General features: G+C 44.0%; 3 protein-coding genes across 4 annotated transcripts; 1 reads left to right on the top strand and 2 right to left on the bottom strand.

Annotated features, from left to right (window-relative positions):
* Positions 1-180: 180 nt before the first annotated feature.
* Positions 181-2,599, bottom strand: ndufb10 (NADH:ubiquinone oxidoreductase subunit B10). The gene is made up of 4 exons (XM_020101861.2): positions 2,367-2,599; positions 1,942-2,080; positions 675-814; positions 181-317 (listed from the first exon to the last, which is right to left on the bottom strand). The coding sequence occupies exons 1-4, from the start codon at positions 2,512-2,514 to the stop codon at positions 229-231; spliced, it is 516 nt and encodes a 171-aa protein (XP_019957420.2). The 5' UTR covers positions 2,515-2,599; the 3' UTR covers positions 181-228.
* A 1,918-nt stretch (positions 2,600-4,517) lies between these two features.
* LOC109638652 (large ribosomal subunit protein uL3) lies at positions 4,518-8,472 on the top strand. Its single transcript, XM_020101739.2, has 10 exons — positions 4,518-4,674; positions 5,203-5,395; positions 5,699-5,867; positions 6,281-6,416; positions 6,929-7,115; positions 7,235-7,395; positions 7,533-7,634; positions 7,877-7,972; positions 8,118-8,237; positions 8,358-8,472. The coding sequence occupies exons 1-10, from the start codon at positions 4,609-4,611 to the stop codon at positions 8,415-8,417; spliced, it is 1,290 nt and encodes a 429-aa protein (XP_019957298.1). The 5' UTR covers positions 4,518-4,608; the 3' UTR covers positions 8,418-8,472.
* Positions 8,473-8,555: 83 nt separating this feature from the next.
* LOC109638651 (testis-expressed protein 2-like) lies at positions 8,556-18,919 on the bottom strand. Of its 2 annotated transcripts, none has more exons than XM_020101737.2 (12): positions 18,455-18,919; positions 14,200-15,537; positions 13,207-13,407; positions 12,542-12,821; positions 12,268-12,455; positions 11,450-11,653; positions 10,952-11,051; positions 10,244-10,376; positions 10,000-10,137; positions 9,573-9,782; positions 9,360-9,480; positions 8,556-9,220 (listed from the first exon to the last, which is right to left on the bottom strand). In XM_020101737.2, exons 2-12 carry the CDS (start codon positions 15,394-15,396, stop codon positions 9,074-9,076), a joined length of 2,919 nt encoding a protein of 972 aa, XP_019957296.2. In that variant the 5' UTR covers positions 15,397-15,537; positions 18,455-18,919; the 3' UTR covers positions 8,556-9,073. The 2 variants fall into 2 exon arrangements, with proteins under 2 accessions (XP_019957296.2, XP_019957297.2); XM_020101738.2 differs by having other exon boundaries at positions 11,450-11,650.
* Positions 18,920-19,187: the final 268 nt, after the last annotated feature.

Genomic DNA, 19,187 nt, shown 5'->3' with positions numbered 1-19,187 from the left:
TAACATTTGTAAGAAATCTATATTGTCCTTAACTGCGTTGATTCTGAATGGCCTAAATTTTAACCTGTAATCATCAGTCTAGGCTCATAACTGAGTGAATCAGCTGTAATGAAAACAATATAAATGATCAGTAAAAGTTGTAACAACCTTATCAGTGAGGACAGAGCAGAACAACTCATGAATGATTGGACAAGTTTATTTTACAATATTACACAGGAAGAGGAGAACTTAAGCGCTCTCAGCTTGAGATGCCATCATGCGTTCTTTTTGCTTCATTAGACATTTCCTCCCACTGGCATACGCTCCAAGATCCCCATCTGCAAAGAGACACGTCATAGATCAAAACCATTTATTGGTAGGCAGACAAAGTATGAGCTTCATCAGGAATCTTGTAAAAATGCTTAATTTTTCAGAATCTAAATTCATTCCCTGATTAAATTATATATAACTTAACAAATTCTCATTTCAGAAGCTTTAGTATTGTTACTTAAAAGATTTAACTGTCCATTTAAGTTCTTCAAAAATACAATAGATGGTATTTGCTGTATACAGGCAATGGTGTGACATGACGTATGATTCCTGAACTAGAGCTGCTTTGGCATGACGTACACTGATTCCATGTTTTCTTTCTATTGCACTACACATGTTCAGGCTCCAAACTGCACAGTACTTACAGCGTGACAGGAAGTTCTTGGTTGTATCTTTGAACTGCTGTATTTCTGTAACACAGTTCTGGTGGTAGCTGGCTCCTTCTCTCTGCTGGCAGGCCTTCATGCGCTCCTGGACCACCTTCACAATCTCCTGGTCCACTTTACTGAGGAGGGAGATATTCTTTTTTATTCCTGAATAATTTAATTGCAAAAATACATTTTCACTCAGTTATGACAAATAAGTTTCCACAAATAAACTACACGGCCAACAGAATGGTAAGACTGAACATGCTGGTCTGAGCCAAAAGAGCCCCCTGCTGTGGTGGATGAAGGGGGGGTTAGGTTTCCAGTCTGTTTTTAAACATTATACCTGACGACTGTCACCATGACACAGGTATTACATTGCATTCTATTTTGAACTTAAAGGACCAAAATGTTCTTTGTGAATCTTGTAGTAACATAAAAGTGAAGGTTTTCCGTCACCCAGGTCAAGACATCTTCATGAGTGGTGCATGAGCACAAAGGCCAGTCCAGTTGCCTATGAACACATACACAGTAGAACTGCCTGAGATCCTGCAGTAACCCTGTCTGAGGTTTGCTGAGTGCAAGGGCCCCAAAATTAAATACAAATTCAGAAACTGCTTTGCATATTTAGGGTTTCCGTGGGATCTTTAATAGTCTTCAGACCAATAATATGAATTTTAGGCCTTAAAAAGTCTAAAGTAAGTCCAAAGACATCAAGTTAGGTCGACATTATGTCAACATTTATTTAACACTACTTCTGTTGCACTTGACTTTAACACAAGTTATTTTTCAAGAGAAATCTTCTGAATATACTTTGTCTCTAATATACAGATATTAGCCCACTGTCACAAAACTAAGAACAAGACCAGTGTAGAAACGATGACTGCCGACATACAGCCTGGTGGCATTGTTCCTCAGCACACTCGCCTTGGCTGTGTCTCTGCCTGTAGTTTGTGAGATAACGTAGCATTTCCAGGGTTCTCCACTTAGCTACTTCACTTTATCCTGAATTATGGAGAAGTGCAAGTAATTCAGGGTCACTGACATTCCCTCATATCTGTCCTACATGAAAATAAGTCTTCATTTCATTCACTGTGGTTTTTAAAAGTCTTATATTCAACTTGTTGAAACTCGCAGAAACCCTGATATTTCCAACAGTTTCTAACGAACTGCCACACAGTTAAATTGGAGTGTTTTAGTGTGTGTGTGTGTGTGTGTGTGTGTAGGATGAATAACTCATCTGTGTTGGTGTTGACTTGGTACTCACTAGTCTCTCCTCCACTGCATCTCTGCCTCATAGTAGCAGAGATAATCTCCGTGCTGACACTCGGTCAGGTCGGGGACACGGCGGAACTTCTGGTGGTAATACACGGCCTTGTTTTTAGAACGAATGCTGTCCACAGCATCTGGATGAGAGAGGACACAGTCCGGTGCAGGGTTAAACCAGGCTATCTAGCTATGTAGCATGGACAACACAGCACATAGCTAAAAGGGGCAAACATGGCAGATTAACTCAGTCTATCATGTTAAGTCCACAAAGCAGAGCCTTGCAACTGAGGTGATGTCATATTCTGAGGTAGTAATAATATGGTTAAATGCCTGAATACAAGTGTTTGAGTGAATAAATGACCGCGGGGACCTGCTAGCCGTGTTTATGTCCTATTAGCAGTTAGCACAGTTAGCTTCGGTTACCTCTAAATGTGGTGACAGGCAGGTCCACGGAGTAATAGAAGAGTTTGGACAGGATCAGAGCCGGGTTTGGCAGCGCGGTGTGTTTTTCCAGCACCGGGGTTTGTCGGGGAGGCTCCGGGTAAGCTCCTTTTTCATAGTCCGTCGGCATTTTCTCCTTATTTCAGCCGAGACTTGAGAATCCTCCAATTCGACCTCAGCTGCGCTCCTTCCGGGACGGCGCATGCGCAGAAGACGTAAAGTAAATGGCGACTAGCAAATTTAAAACTTTATTTAAAACGAATTACTCTTTATTTGTTAGATTATTGTACAGTTATTACATGCCTGAAAGTTTATGTAATATGACGAATTTAGCTCAAGCCCAATAACGATGATTTTAAAACCCTGAAGGTTGAAGGGTAAAGGTTCAAAGTTGAGTTGTTGTTCCATTTAAAGGCAATAGGGGGCGTTGTAGTGCTAACTAGAGGATCAATTGCATGGTGATGTCATGTCCCTCCTCATGTCCCCCCTCATGTCCCCCCCCCTCCCCCTTCCCCCCCAATGTGCTTTGACATAATGTATGTTGTTATATGGTGCTAAATAATGCATTGAATTGATTGACTCCTGTGCTTTGAGTCAGGACTGTCACACAGGATTCTTGTGCAGCGCGGTGCAATGCAACACAGAGAGAAGAGGGAGGCCGAGGGAACCAGTTGGTGATCACAGCAGGCCAGGAAGAGTAGTGATGTTAATCTAACTGGTGTGAATAATAACAATAATAATAATACATTTAATGCATATGGTCCTTTTCACGGCATGAAATGCAGCTCAAGGTTTTTAAGATAAAACAGAACAGAAGCTTAAAAACAGAACAAATTGAACCGTGAAACCAAATCATTCCAGAAAAGAAAACGAGAATGGCGCTGGAGCTTTTTCTTATATCACATAAATTATAAATAAATAATATAAGTCTCTTAAAGACAAGAAAGAGGTTTTTGCGACCGGCAGCTTCCCCGTCTATTTAATAAGCAGATTCTTACTGCATCACTTATCTTACTTGTTTTCTGTGAGGGGAAGTAAATAAATGAGAAATGACTGTGGATGTAACTGTGTAGCAATTTGAATAAACATTGACTCGCAACAACATTTATCTTAGCAGTCTAGTTCTGTTTTTCTCCTTTCTGACTTTTTTTTCAAAAATTAAGATGGCAGACAATGGAGAAATGAAAATGGAAAACTTTTCTCGATAAATTGTTCCAGCCTAAACTACAGCTCAGAGAGATGTCAGAGTGACATGTGTGCATAGGAAACAAACTCTATTTGCATTGCATGGGGTGAAGCAATATAGTTCAGGTTTGCTCCCCGGCCTCAGTCGGTTGATGGGGGTATGTTGACGTGTCTCAGCAGAGCATCTCCAGCTGCAACAGGGGGGTGATGAGCTCAGCTGAGTCCAGTTAACTAAATAGTCTACTTTAACCAGGGCTTATAGTTTGAATGTCCTGCATGATAACAACCTCTTGGGATCCTAAACGAGTCTGAATAAGTGAAGAAGCACACTGAGAGTCACAGTGTGACAGAGAGAGCTGAGCTAACACTGGACATGAGTGGAAAGAGTTGATCTTCTGAGGTACACAGGAAAACTTATGTTGAATTTAGGCGCATTTGGTTTAAATAAAACGTTTACTGGTGAGCGGCTGCCATCTGGTTGTGCTGGGAGACCTTGCCAAACATTCACTCTCTAAGTGCCATTGAAGTTAATATTATATGTGATGCTGCTGTGACAAGTAAAACCACAGCTAATGAATAAACAATCAACACAATACATGGTTGAGAAAGTCACACAGATAAATCCCAGCTATGGTCAACATTATTATGCAGAGCATACATTCAGATCAGTCAGTGTCACATACACACACAGCGGAGAGTAGTGATAGAGCTCTTACACTCTTACGCTGTGTGTCATCAACAACAGGTCTCCAAAGATTGACCTCAGTATTGCTGCTCTATAAAGACAGAGAATAGAGTGTATTAGTTCTGAGGCAGGCCAGGCTGGCCCCATGAAAACGAGAACTGTCCTTTCTTGGTTGCGTGGTTCCCGTCCACTGCCCTCCCACCCCAACCTCAGACCTCAGACTTCATCCCCCCTCCCTCCTCTTACCTTCTCCTGGCAGAACCTGGCAGAGATTGCCTAGTTTGAAAGCAAATACGACCCCTCAACTGGGCCAAACACCAAATTAGAGCTCTTGTGCTGTGTATCATCTTATGCATGTCTCTTACGTCAGCACTGGTTCCTCTCTCTTTCTATCCCACGACTCGACAGGGTGCGGACATGGTCAGTACTCATTGTCTTCTTGGTTCTTTTATATACAAGACATCATTGTGCAGTTTAATCTGATTTATCTCTTACACGTTGGGCAAGTTTGTATGATTTATGAGTTTGTTTTTCCATCTGGGAAGACGGATTAAGGGAAGAGGACATGAGTAGAAAGGTTATCTAATAATGGCTGCCTGTGAGGAGACAACATTAAATCCTGTAATGGTCACAACTAACTTCATTATTTCAGGTATAAACACAGGTCTTGGAGAGAAAGGCCTAAGATCTTGGATGTGGGAGTCATCTGCATTATATTGCTTTAATGTCCTGCATGATAACAACCTCTGGGGACCCTTAACAATATGTTAAAGAAACTAGGAAATTAGACCATCTTAAGACAACATTACCGTGTATAGAATGAGGAACATGTGTATTTCAGTGTAACAGATGGTGAGGGGATGGTCACACATCTGCACATCATGCAAACTGCTCCTGTAGTGTGTTTGTGACATGTGTGTGTTGCCCTGTGGCTTTTATTTTCTCTAGTCTCATCGCAAATTCCATGCACCACGCCACGGGCACATGGCGTTTCTGCCCCACAAGCGTAGCAAGAAGCACAGGGGGAGGGTGCGTACGTGGCCCAAAGACGACCCCAGCCAACCGGTCCACCTCACGGCCTTCTTGGGATACAAGGCTGGCATGACCCACACCCTCAGGGATATACACCGCACTGGCCTAAGTATGTAAAGCTGGAATAATTCTTGCTATTTGTTGGTAGATGGTACCTTGCTTGATGGCGTTACGCTCCTTGAGGCCATGGTATGAAAAATAATTAAATGTTAAACCATTTTTGCTCTGTGGTGGGGCCTAAAAATCTATGCTTCAGTTGTCATCTCCTTTTCTGTTGCACCTTTTTTCCTTTCCTTGCTGTATATTTTTTGCATATCTGCATACATACAATATCTCATGTTAAAAATCCTGTGGTTGACTGAGTTCCACTGACGACTGACATCTCCTCCTGTGTTCCATGTTCTGCCCATAGAACAAGCTAAGCGAGAGGAGGTGGAGGCGGTAACTATCATTGACACTCCTCCTGTCGTTGTTGTGGGTGTTGTGGGATACATCCAGACCATCCGTGGTTTACGTTCCTTTAAAACCATCTTTGCTGAGCACCTCAGTGAGGAGTGCAAGCGCAGATTCTACAAAAACTGGTGTGTGTAGCTCAATTCATTTGTCCCCCAGGATATTCCATGTACAGTCAAGCTGCGAGTTCAGTTGAAAATTTAATTTTCAGTGCTGATCAGTGTCACAGACAAATGGGTCAGTCGGATTTGCTTCAGTCTGTTTTTCATTTGACACAAAGCACAGCTGTGGTTGATGCTGCTTTAGATGCTATGATCTTTCTTCAGAAAGTTGATGAGCTACATGAACTTTCAGCAGGACAGTTGCTCAACTCATGAGTTCAACTCATGTTTCTGTTTACAAAAAGTTACAAATCAAGTTTATTAGTTGGAGAAACTGGTATTTTAAGTTGAGATAATTTGAAATTAATAAACTAGTTTATCAAGATGATTTTATTCAACTAAATTACCAAATGTCAGTGTTTTTCTCTTCCGTGTTTCAGGTACAAGAGCAAGAAAAAGGCCTTCACCAAGTGCAGTAAGAAGTGGCAGGACGAGACAGGAAAGAAACAGCTGGATAAGGATTTTAACATGCTGAAGAAATACTGTTCCATCATCAGGGTTATTGTTCACTCCCAGGTGGGCCAGTCCGTTATTAACTCCTAGAAAGCAAAATGCAGCTTTTAAAAACACAACCACTGTGTTATCTTATAACACGAGTCTCCGCCTCTACTCCCTGCAAAAGGGCAGAGGTGTGAGACCTGAGCCGCATGCAATGGAAAGAAAAGCTGCCACATCCCCAAACGCTGCCAAGGGGCTCTGGAGGGTGTCGTTTCAAATAGCAGTTTAAAAATACATTTAAAAATACAGCAAGGAAAATTAAGACCAGACAAGATCTTAGCTGCCAACAGTGTCACTAAGACCAGTCTTTCTTTGGGCAGCAGAGATTAAATCAAACATTCTTAGAAATACTGACAGCTCTGGTGACTTCATGACGTTCATGCTGAATAATACGTCTAATTAAAAGTACAAGACTTATAAACACATTAAGTTCAATGAAACATATTCTGTGGCTTTTGAATCTCATGGAAAACTATACATTTTTCAGGCTTTTTCAGCCCTCACAGGTATTATTATTTCTCTGTTTCCAGATGCGACTGCTGCCCATAAAGCAGAAAAAAGCCCACATCATTGAGGTGCAGCTAAATGGGGGTAGCATCTCAGACAAGGTGGACTGGGCAAAGGAGCGTCTGGAGCAGGCTGTGCCCGTCTCTGCTGTCTTCTACCAGGATGAGATGATTGACGTCATCGGCGTCACCAAGGGTCACGGCTTCAAAGGTACGAAACGTGCTCCTGGTCCTGCTTGTCCAAGAACTTGGAAAACCAAATGTACATACATTTAATTCAATAGTTATATCAACCATTCAATCTGGGCCTTTTGCTCTTTGGGATGACAGGTGTGACGAGCCGCTGGCACACAAAGAAGCTTCCGAGGAAGACTCACAAGGGCCTGAGGAAGGTGGCCTGTATTGGAGCCTGGCATCCTGCCCGAGTGGCCTACACTATTGCCCGTGCCGGTCAGAAGGGATATAACCACCGCACTGAGGTCAACAAGAAGGTTAGCTCACGGTTAAGAGTTCATTTCCCACATGAGACTGAAATGAATTATGAATTAATGAATTATCATAAGAAATATTACTAGTATATGTAGTGATATGTATATATGTGTGGCCTCATCCTCACTTTTGTTCACAGATCTATCGTATTGGTCAGGGTGTCCATGTTCAGGATGGAAAGGTGATCCGGAATAATGCCTCCACTCACTACGACTCCAGCCAGAAGACCATAAACCCAATGGTAATACTTTCTATGAATCCAAATATTGATAATGTAACAATTCGAAACCACATTGAAAATGTTTGCATGTTGGGAGATTTTAGTCTATATAACATAAGGAGGTATTACTGTATATCAGTCAAAAGACTTGTAGCTGCTTTATCAATTTAGAATGATAGATTATAAAGTGTTGTGAAGAAGGTGAACATTTCGCCCTGATAGTCTTCCTTCCCCCTTCTTTCTTCTGTTCTTTGTCCCTGTAGGGAGGTTTCCCCCACTATGGTGAAGTCAATAATGACTTTATTATGGTGAAAGGCTGCGTTGTTGGGGTGAAGAAACGTGTGCTCACCCTCAGAAAGGTACACTGTGATTTTGCAGGTGTCTGTGCATTTCTCACCCTGTACGTTGGTTTCCTCTCGGAATAAACAAACAAAGCTCTTTGAACAGTGTAGAGGACGTGATATATTTGTTTATATGTTTCTGTGTGTTCCTTCTTTTCCCAAGTCTTTACTGGTGCACACATCTCGCAAGTCCAATGAGACCATTGAGCTCAAGTTCATCGACACCACTTCCAAATTCGGTCATGGCCGTTTCCAGACTGCCCAGGAGAAGAGGGCATTTATGGTGAGTGTGAGGAGAGTTGGGTGCACACACTCAAATGTGAATACCAGGAAGTGGCATTGATATAATCCCTGCTTAATCATTCTTCACTATTTTGACCTCTGACCTCTGGTTTACCTGCAGGGGCCGATGAAGAAAGACGCCCTAAAGAAGCTGCAGGAACCTCTGTCTGAGGATGTTTGAGGGAAAAACAGTATAATATTGTCAAATAATAATAAAACTGACTTTCATATACAAAGCAATTGTTCCATGTAAAGTAGTTTAATGCAGCAGTTGTGTGTTTTAATTGTATCATACATATCTTTAAACAATGACCATTGATTTAAAGTTTTGAACTGGTTTATTGTTCACTGATAAACCAATGAGCATATGACACTGTTTGCAAATAACATGCACGACGGCAGCTTGGTTGAACAGAACAAGTTTGTTCAGTCTCAGAAACATGAACAGGATCAGTGGATCAGAAAATTGATGGATGGAAAGTTCAACATACAATCTTTTAAAACAGTAACCATCATCGTTTGTGCATCAGATTTTTCAGTCTTACTTTACAAAACTTCCCTTTTGGAAATCCAGCAGACATTGTGATCTCCCTGGTGATAAGGGTGTGTGGATCAGTTCCATGGTCTTCACAGTGGGGGGCAGTGTAGCACCATTGTCACAGTCATAGGGTCAATACCTGCACCTTGTTCTTTGTGCTCTCAGGAGGCATCTCTCTCTCAGGATAAAGGTCAAATCAGAACCCAGCTGCAGCTTCAGCATCCATTAGACAGTCACAACAATAGCTGCACAGTAGTTCTTTTGCATTATGAATGCATCTGCAGCCTCGGGGTGGGGCACTACTCTGACATGTACTCCTGAGACTCCATGGAGGACTGTTGGGATGTGGATTGGACTGAAGAGTGGTGGGATGCAGGGGGGGTTTCTAGGCCAGACGTCATCAGGGGCAGATACAGATCGTCCATGTTGGGCATGACAAACACTTTCTGTTGAGCAGCAATGTTTAAAAGTCAGGAATCTGTCATACGTGCTCATCTTATACTGTCACAAACAGTGTGCACAGTAAAATGTTAGGGTTTTCATTTTGGAATATTATCAAGACAACAAATTCATGGTCGGACTCACCTGGAACTCACACTGCAGTTTTTTCTCGATCCACTCGGTGACATGGGTGAAGGTGACCTCCCTCTCCCCGAACATGGGACGCACATGAAGATCTAACCTTGGAGGACCCTGGAAACTGTACCTGAGAGAGACAGAATATTTGTGACGAAACATGCAAATAAAGGCATCACAAATGAGCAGTGTGTACTCAATGTGTGCCTGAAATGGCAGTACCATATCCTGTCAGTAGGAGGAGGCGGGATGTTGATAGCCAGAGTGCCAGAGAGCTCCAGGACCTCGACACTGAGCAGCAGAGGCATGTTGGACACCTCAGCTATCTTCTTTCTGATGTACTCGTTCTCTGTGGCCTTCTGGAAGTATTTGGACCTCGCAATCTTGTCCACAAATCTCAGGATTTTCCTGCCTGTGCTGCCACCAGTGTGCCTGGTAAAATAAGGACCATAGTACAAATGTATAAGAAGACTGCAGATCAAAAAGTGACTGGAAGTGGGTTCTAAAGCTAAATGCAAGTTTCTTTTCACACATAGTGTTAAATAAATAAATCTTGCATGCCCTAGTCTTGCTTGTCCTCTTGTCTGATTCACAGTTTTGTGACCTATTCACTCTGTGGAAGAAAAAGCCAATAAGGTTTTTAATTTACCCATCGGCTGCGACCATTGTGTTCTTATCTCCCACAGACCCCTGGGGCTCAAATTGAGGGACCTCCTCTTCATCAGACGAGCCTGCGCTGGATGACTCTTCATCGCTATCAGCCAGAACGCACAGCCTGGGCTTGGAGCTGTAAAACACACCCGTGGTATCTCTTAATGCAAACAAAGCTTGTTCATGTTGTTCACACTACATCTTTCTCAGTTGAAGGAACATGAATGTGAGACAGGCCTCACCCCACTTGTTGTATCTCTGGAACGGCATGAGCCTCGTCCTCTCCCTCTTTACACAGTTTACACAGGTTCATCTTTGTCTCCAGGGTCATCTGAAGATTGCCGGTGTACATCATCTCCATTTCAAGCCACAGGCCTGGGAGGTACGGGGAGGGAGTTCATCACAGAGAATAGAGCATCTAAGAAGCAGCAGGTAATGCTTTGGATTGCTTAAGGAGCTTTGGCCTAACCCTCAGAGTTTGGTTTAGAGACTGAGACAACTTCTCTTCTGTATCTGTGTTGTTGCAGAGTGAACATTAGACAAACAGAGTATAGCCCTGGCCTGTTATTATTGTGGGTTGAGCTTAGTCGTGGGCTAAGAGGATTGCTAATCACTTCAGCAGCAGACAATAGAAAGCTTTTAGGGCAGGCACCACAAACTCTGTAATGAAATAAATGAGATCAAGGCTGAGTTGACGTCAGGAATGTGGCTGACCTGCAGAGAGACTGTCAGGTAAACCTTCTAACAGTAACTAGAATTACTGCACTTTCAGTCTACAAAAATCTTTGATCACTGAAATATAATCAATACATGTTGAGTCCAAGTGACAACTGGTCATAATCTGAAGAAATTCCCAAAAGGCAGATTTGAAATATCATGTTCAAGATGAGTTAAGGTAAATATACACAAAATAATGATACAAAGTCATGATACACATACACACAGTGTACCTCTGTGGTCCAGTTTAGGTTTGGAGGTGTTGAGGACTTGAGGTAAGCAGGTGCCCATGTCCAGATCTGCCAGAATCAGCTCATTCATGAAGTATGGCAACTATAATGAGACAAACAGTCTATTTCATTTTCATTTTTTAGAGAGAGAGAGAGAGAGAGAGAGAGAGAGAGAGAGAGAGAGAGAGAGAGAGAGAGAGAGAGAAAGAAAGGATGATGTATGTCAGAGAGGAGAGCAGGAAATGAGTAATGGGACTCTGGTGCCATCAGTGCTCCTCCATTGCAGAGGGAGTGCATTATCAGCAGACTCTCAAACACACTCACTCACACACACACAAACACACACACACACACACACACACACACACACACACACACACACCGATTTAGCTAATGACACGTCTATTGACCTTGTGCACAAACAGCACTGATGTTACATCAAGTATTTGTCGAACGAGGACTTCATTTGGCAACTTTGAAAGCAAACTCATCCCCCCCCACCTTGATCTTGCTGAGTTTCTTCTGGATCTTGTGCACCACCTGATCGGTCCAGTACTTCTCGCGGAGAAAGTCCCAGAAAATCCTTCCCACAAGGGAATTCACCCAGATGGGCTGGCTCTCTGCGGAGCATCCTCCTCCCCATGCACCTGCGCTGCACTCAGCTCCAGCTTGACCTTCAGAGTCGTGCTCTTCATTGTATATCTGCTGGAAATTGCATAGAAATAGGACATTGGGAGGCTAATACATTTGCACAGGCATTTTTACAGGTTGTATGACCTGATAAAACCAAAAAACAAGATATATTCTTTTTCAATTTCTATGATCCATCTACAACCAAACCTAATTTTCATAGATTCTGATGCTCATTATCCATCTACCTCCTCTAAACATCAACATGGAGTGTTTCTACAAGGGGTGCCAATTCCAAAACATCTAGTCCAGGATTAGCAGCTCAGTCTGGTATGCTGCAGATGCACCACACTCACTTCCAATAAGCTCCTTCCAGCCAAGTGATACCTGATATTTCTACACATTGATATTTGGGTGCGTCTGCAGGGATGTGTTTGGCTGAGCCAGCAATCGGGAAAAGGCTGAAATGAGCGCAGAACAGCAGAGCAGTAGCAGCTTTTATCAGAGGGAATAATGTGGATTATTAATGCCACATCCTGGGGGTAAATAGAGAAGACATCTGCTCATAATAGATTCTCTCACTGGAATCTGATAAACTGAGGAGGAGAGCTCAAAGTTTACATCACTTAAAAAATGATACTCCTCTGACACTAGACATGATGTTGGATCTTAAAGCGTGGTTCATTGACCTTCTTTTGGGCCGTCGGGCTTCCTGTGTCACTGCGGCAGGGGCTTGTAGTGGGACTGCAACTCTCTGAGCCAATCAGCTGCATCATGTAGGCGCTGTAGTCCAATAGCGTTCTTGTCTTCATGGCTCCTGGCAAATCCTGCAGCTCCTCCATGCTTTCTTTAGCTGCATCTCCACAGGATAGTGTTTCTAGGTGACAGGTTGAACATAGATATGTAGCAAGTGGAGGAGCTGAAGGAGCTGATCTACATAATATCACCATAACACTGTCTTACCTGTGTTCTCCTCACCGCCCACACTGCTCTTGGACACGGCCCTGGAGGCAGACGAGAAATGCTGGAACCACTCCTCCTTCTCTCTTCCGGTGCGGCCAAACAGGTAGAGGGTGACAGGGAGCTGGGGCTCCAGTGTGGTGGGTCTCTCTGCCCTTTCCTCCTCTTCCTGCCCTTCAATCACACTCTCCTCCCCCACCTCCCCCTCAGCCAGGGTGACACAGATGGGATACTTTCTGTTCCACACCCGCTTGCGAGCCAAGCCCGGAGGCAACAAAGACACCTGGGATAGAAATAAACACAAATCTATATTTTAAGAGACGCTCGCAGGCAGAAATTGTGCTGACAGTTCACTATCCCCAAAGCACTCCCCCGACTAATTAGATGTAGTGTCTTGGATTTGTTCTGTTGCCCCACTGGAAGCTACTGTGGCCTGTCTCAATATGTGACCTGCATGGTGACAGGGTTAAGTTTATTCAGAGCATCATCACTTCAGTTGTGATCACTCTGGTCTTTCACCTCCGTGTTGGATGACAAGGTGGGTGAGGAGAGATGAGAGTGAAGAGGTCGGGCAACAGATAAACCTTGACCCTCTCTCACTTTTTTTCTTCTATCCGAGGGGCATGACTGCTCTGCTGGGACCCCAAATTGTTTGCATACACACTGACCTTACTGTTAGCCAGCTGATAAGTGCGTGTGCGCAAAAACGCAGCCTCGCAGAGCGTCTCCTCGAATGTCGCCCACCGAGGTATGTTGGCACGTGGGTGCATCAGCTGCAGCCGACTGCCCTCCAGTGTGACGTGGACAGAGTGTGTGATGGAGGGGTGGAAGGTCTCAGGGTCATAACTGTATGTCTCATTCATCCAGCCCTGGGAGGAAATGATGAAAACAGTGAGTGACAAATCATTTCACATTATCCTTTCAGAATTTGTACTTGACTCTGAACTTTATATCAGCCAGAAAAATATGTCAAAATGACAAAGACTCTACTCTGGAAGTTGAACTTCACTGTGAGAGATGCAAACTGTGACAATACGGCTCAGCAGGAGAGAAACATGAGCCTCGGCAGAATACATCCGTCTCATTTAACACTGTGGATGTGTTTTTGAAATGGCCTACTTCAGCCTCATGGTAGTGACTCCTCTGTTCTCCCAAACTTTACCTCATTTGAACCTGCTAATGGCAGCTGATATTTGTTTTGATTTTTCACCGTGTGACACAAACACTGGAATTTGAATTTCATTTCCCTGAAACCAAATCAGTCACATGCAAACATCAGGTTCTCTCTGTGGGAGCAGCTGCAGAGGTTTTCAAAGACCATGTTGTTTGATCTGTCAGGTTGTGGTGCTCTGAAATAATTGCTAACCTGCTCATAATGACAATGCTAACAAGCTGATTTTTAGCAGGTGTAATGCCACCATCTTCATGTCTGGATAGTGGGAGGAAGTGGAGTCATGTTGTCTGTCTGTGTGTACAGCCTATGGTGTAGATATATATGGATTGTGATTTCAATTAAATTATTGCATTTAAGCCGATGAACAACTCAGAAGTGAAACCCATCAAAGATGACAGCTGCAGCCATCACTGGGTTGAAAAGCTTTGTTTAAATCACGTCTGCAGCGTTTGTTTATATAGGTGACTATATTCTACTAATTTATCACCTCTAGGATTTCCATATCTGTGAGCTTTCCATCCAGTGGATCCATGTTGGGGTTGAACCGAGGACTTTTTCTACCTGTTGCACTTGAGCGTCGTGGGGCAAAAATGAACACCACCACCAGGCCCAGCATAAAGCCACATGCGACCCCCACTGACAGGCCGGTCAGATAGGAGGGGAGAGGTAGCACAAAGAACCCATAAGCTAGAAGACCCACAGGGAGGAGCCAGTGAATAGGCAGCGATGAGCCTGGAGACTTGATGTACGTTTTGCGATGTGTCCCTCTGGATTCATTCTGGAGCTGCACCACTTGAATCATATCTCCGTAAGTGTGAATTTCTAGACGGCTGTCTCTGCTGTGGCTGTGGTGTTCTGGGGAGGCAGAGGATTTTGTTAATGAACCCTTTTGGAGTCTTCTCAGAGGAGTGTCACACACCCCTTTATGCTCACCATCAGTCCTCCTTCGGCACTTAAAGTCTGCGTCTTCACTGCCCCCCTCTCTTTCACAGCTTCCTTGGGAGGCTGGTGAGTCTCCAGCACTAGAAGCCCTCCCCTGCTTGGGGCTGCCAGAGCTCTCATCCCCCATGATCTTACTCAGCATGGTCAGAGGATCCTGCATGGCCTCTGAGAACTTCCTCCGCGTGTCCTCAAACTCAGCGATCAGCGAGCTGCCCCGGGGCTCAGTGGGGGACATGCTGCCTGTGAAGGGAGCTGACGCCCAGTCGTCATTTCGATTCAGCACTCCTGCGTCAGGCACTACCCCAGGGATCTTTGGCTGGGTGAGCTGCTTCCAGGGATGCAAATGCAGCTTGGAGTCAGACTTGGAGAGGTTGACCTCAGGCTCGACCCGACGGGAGATCTCTGTGCTCAGGGACTTGACCAGGCTGAGAAGAGGTTTGCCTCTTACTGAGCTGCTCTCCCTCGGCTCCAGGTCTGTGGAGGACGATTTGACCAAGTTGGTGGTGAGGAGCAGGCCCGCTGATGATGACGATAAGTCAGCTAAAGAGCCTGGGGAGGAAGGAGAGTGAGTAAGGAAGGAGGCCTGGGAGCGATGGCCTTGGTTCAGGTCCAAATCGATCCCTAGACTGAGGTCAGACCGGCTGTCTCCAGGTTGGGGTTTGTCTTTGGAGAAGGCCACAGTGGGACCGTCATCGTGGCGGTCCAGGCTGAAGATGAGCTTGCTCTCCTCCATGCTGGCCATCAATTACAAACTATGGTGAGAATCTGGTGAACCAAAAGGCATTGAAGTATTCCAAAACATGGGGCATGGTGCTAACACTGGACGACTGTAACTGCATGTGGATTTGTAAGATCATCTTCGAGGAGCAGATCACGTTGGACGCTGGGAAAAAGAGAAACAGGAAAAAATGATCAGAATGTGGTTATTCAAACATCGTCAACTACATTTTTTTAATGACAGCACAACATTCAACCTCTCTACTGCTTCTTCACCAGCTGTTCTGACCCTCTTTCCATTTCCGTCTTCTCTGTCCCTTTTCTAATTTTCTCTCTCCTCTCACCTTGAGACCTTTTTTTCTCCTCTGCACTCTCTCCGGCTCTTTTCACTATTCCTCTACAGGCATTTATGTGTTTCATGCTGTGTCGCTGCCAATTCACATACAGCCGAGATTAGGGGCGCTTTCTGGAGTAATCCATGGTGTCATCATTTCTGCAGGTATTTGGACATAACTGATGTATGTTCATGAAACTTCATGATTGACAGGTTCCATCGCGACTGCGCAGAATCTGGCTTCAAATGCGCAAGATGGTCATGTTGGATATTTTGGCTTCATTTCTGGAAAGTGGGAGGAAGTGGAGACAAGTGGCCCATCTTTAAATACAGTCTATGATGGACCCTCACTCGGCAGTTGTACAATTAGTCCAGTTGTCTTCATTCAGATTACAAATATGTTACAATTCAGAGGAGGAGCTCAGTTACAATTAGCAAGGCTGGAGCGTCTGCAACCGACCCTAACCACTGCCAATTATTCCTTTAAAAGCTTAACAATAAGACAGTCGATCTGGAAATCAGGGGGTAATATGGATCAGAAACACTCCCTGCACAAGTGTCAGTGTTTGACATGTATCATGGCAGACATGTTGCACAGCCAGATTCACTAATCAACAGCTACAGTACGATCCAGACTGAGACTAGATTAACTCCAATCCTGCAAGAGGATTTTCTGGCAGCACATTAAAACACCTGTCAGGAACTAAATCTGCTGAATGGACAATAAGCATGTCTTCATATTCCAGAAACATTTTCAGATTTGTGTGTGCTATCTGTCACACACACACACACATACACATAAAATGCAGTGTCACACGTAGTCACAGGCTGGCTTTATGATCATGACTAGACCCATACCACATCCTTCCACCACGTTTTGCAATGCATTCAGCAGTTTTTGCGTAATCACAAAATGTGGCAGCAGTAAGAGACTTGAACATTAACTGGCCATTGTCCTGTATTTTATAAATTCCAGCCCTGAATCAAATCTTCAAGGCCACAAAAGTCATTTGTCACAATGTTGCAGACGTAATCTAACCTCCCACTGGCTCCCTCTGCTCTGCACTGTTCGTAACAACACATATTCATTTTTAGCACCAAGCTGCTGCACTATTTGTCAAATGTAATTAACCAAAAGCACCGCTCCGCCAGTGCTTAACCTGCTCCAAACAGCCCTGCATTACTCTAATCAATTTATACTTCGGAGTCATTTTGGATCAGTTGGTGCTGACAGGGAGGAGAAAACCTTTGCTGCCCAGTGAAAAAGTCGGCAGGAACCTGGAAAATCTCCGATCAGGCCTGTGTGCGGATTTCTGCAGACATGAGGAAGGAAATAAAAGTCAGCACCAGAGGACTGACACAGGGATTCATGGCGAAAACTCTGGAACCCTTCAGGTTTTGTTTGCCCCTGGAAAGTGGAGCAAATATCGTTGTTTTATATTTAGTAATGGATCAAACATTTAGGTAGGTAGGGGATAAGCTACAGAAAAACAGAGCAGCAAACTAGTCAAATAGAAATGTATTTAATACTGACATTTTCCACAACCGATTGGATTTATTAAATCCAAGAAAAGGTCACATCAGGACTGTAAATAAAGACTATTTCCTTTATTGATTAGTTTGCATATTTCTCTCTCAATTTATTATTGATTACATGTCTGCCAAAAAAACTAAAAGAAAGCAATTTCTCAGAGACACAAGGGACTCTTACAAAGCCTCAGTTTTTCATCAACCAATCAATTGATTCTGAACTTTTCAGCTGTAAATCATGTTTTTTAAATACAACTACAGTTTTGTTTTGGCCCAGATTTGACCCACATCTCACTACCGGCCCACATACTGCATGGAAAGATGGCACCTGGGGGGGTCCGCTCCTGTTTGCCAGATCTGGGCCACAAGTGGGCCATAGCAATACCGCATGTCAGGCAAAGGTAGCCCACATTTATTTTGTTCTATTTGAGCCATGGACCACTTTAGTCCACTTTAGGCTCATATCCATTTTGTTTGGGCCACAAAAAGGGCAGAAGTGTTGCATCATTGCCTGAAGTGGCTCACGTCCCTACATATTATGAGCTGATACAATCAGAGGAAGTTGAGAAATCTTTGATGACTCAATGTGTCTGAAATGTGCTTGTAAGGCTACAGGTAGATTTAAGAGTCTCTCAGTGAAGAGTATAAGTTAAAACAGATTAAAATGGAGGGGGAGAAATGATGTGACCGGCAGGAAATCCCATTCTTAAGCCTGAGGCCAGCATGAGATCAAATACTGACAAAATACCATCACGTCTGTCGTGCTCCATCCTCCTCTTGGAATGTTTTATCCGGGCTTAAATAAACAGAACAATCAGGACAGAATATAATTTTATCAGCGATCATGTGAAGACTGTCCAAGCCATGGCTTAGTGTGACAGGTTCTTATTTTGCTTTTCCTTTAGGTTCCCTGTCCTTAAAAAACTAGTCTGACCCTGACTGACACATTTGGCACTGGGCCCTGACTCCGTCTGGGTATCAATCACAGGATCAATGTTAGTGTAGCTCTACTTTATCCCATCAGGAGAATCACCATCAACTTTCCTGGCAGGTTCCAGAGATGCAAAAATGCACCACTACATTGTCAGTCTGATCTTTCTTTCTTCCCCCACCTGCACAGTCCAGCCAGTTTTACAGCCTGTTTGAAAATGAAGGCAGGTTATTCTGCTGCACGGATTGAGGCACTTAAAAGACGAGTACGTGAAAGAAAAGCACTCACATGAATCTACCATGTTTTGACCGGTTGCTCCTGGGAGATCACCGGCAGAGAGGCTGGGGAAGCTCCGGAGAAAATAAGGCATCGGTTCGTGCAGGAATCTGCTTCAGGACTCGGCTGCAGTGGTCGGTGTGGATGCTGCAGTGCACACGGAGGAGATGCGCACCATGCACCGACCGTATGTAGGCAAGAAAAAGGGGAAAAACGCAGCCAACTTCAGTCAGATCGTCGCGGAACGAGCCAACTCTTTAAAAAGATCTGCGACTAAACGAACTGTTTGTCCGTGAGGGGAACGAGTCAGAGGCATTGGCACCGTTTGTCGTCGCTCCTCCTTCCTTCCGCTTCAGGACGCGTCAGTACCACCGCAGAATAATGTGATTATTGTCCTGGCTGCAGAAGGGACCAAACTCTAATCCAGATTAGCGTTGAGAGGCCAAGAGTTGACGGCTCAGCGTCAAAACACAAACTGAGCTCTGAGCCTCTGACTCCGCAGTCCTGTGCGCACACTTATGTAATTACCCGACCTGCAGGAACTATTACTGCTCCAGAACATCTCAGTGACTGAACACAGCATCCATGGTCACAACAACAATAAGAATAATAGTTCTGATTACTTTTTCTTATTTACCCCTGACGATATAATTTAATAATAATTATTATTATTAATTGTTGTTATTCAATAATAATAATACAAAAGCAAGTCCAGATGCCTATGCTCGTGAACAACTTCTGAAGA

This window comes from Paralichthys olivaceus, chromosome 5 (assembly GCF_024713975.1).
Source record: "Paralichthys olivaceus isolate ysfri-2021 chromosome 5, ASM2471397v2, whole genome shotgun sequence".
In the NCBI taxonomy this organism is placed as follows: domain Eukaryota; kingdom Metazoa; phylum Chordata; class Actinopteri; order Pleuronectiformes; family Paralichthyidae; genus Paralichthys; species Paralichthys olivaceus.
This window is presented reverse-complemented; position numbering and strand designations above follow the sequence as displayed.

Coding starts and splice junctions, on each gene's coding strand:
- ndufb10 (XM_020101861.2), bottom strand. CDS start 2,514: ATGCCGACGGACTATGAAAAAGGAGCTTACCCGGAGCCTCCCCGACAA. Junction 815..1,941: donor ATGCAGTGGAGGAGAGACTA/GTGAGTACCAAG, acceptor CTCCCTCCTCAG/TAAAGTGGACCAGGAGATTG. Junction 318..674: donor CAAGAACTTCCTGTCACGCT/GTAAGTACTGTG, acceptor GTCTCTTTGCAG/ATGGGGATCTTGGAGCGTAT.
- LOC109638652 (XM_020101739.2), top strand. CDS start 4,609: ATGTCTCTTACGTCAGCACTGGTTCCTCTCTCTTTCTATCCCACGACT. Junction 7,116..7,234: donor CAAGGGTCACGGCTTCAAAG/GTACGAAACGTG, acceptor TTGGGATGACAG/GTGTGACGAGCCGCTGGCAC. Junction 7,396..7,532: donor GCACTGAGGTCAACAAGAAG/GTTAGCTCACGG, acceptor TTTTGTTCACAG/ATCTATCGTATTGGTCAGGG.
- LOC109638651 (XM_020101737.2), bottom strand. CDS start 15,396: ATGGCCAGCATGGAGGAGAGCAAGCTCATCTTCAGCCTGGACCGCCAC. Junction 13,408..14,199: donor CAGATATGGAAATCCTAGAG/GTGATAAATTAG, acceptor ATTTCCTCCCAG/GGCTGGATGAATGAGACATA. Junction 11,052..11,449: donor AGAAACTCAGCAAGATCAAG/GTGGGGGGGGAT, acceptor GTCTCATTATAG/TTGCCATACTTCATGAATGA.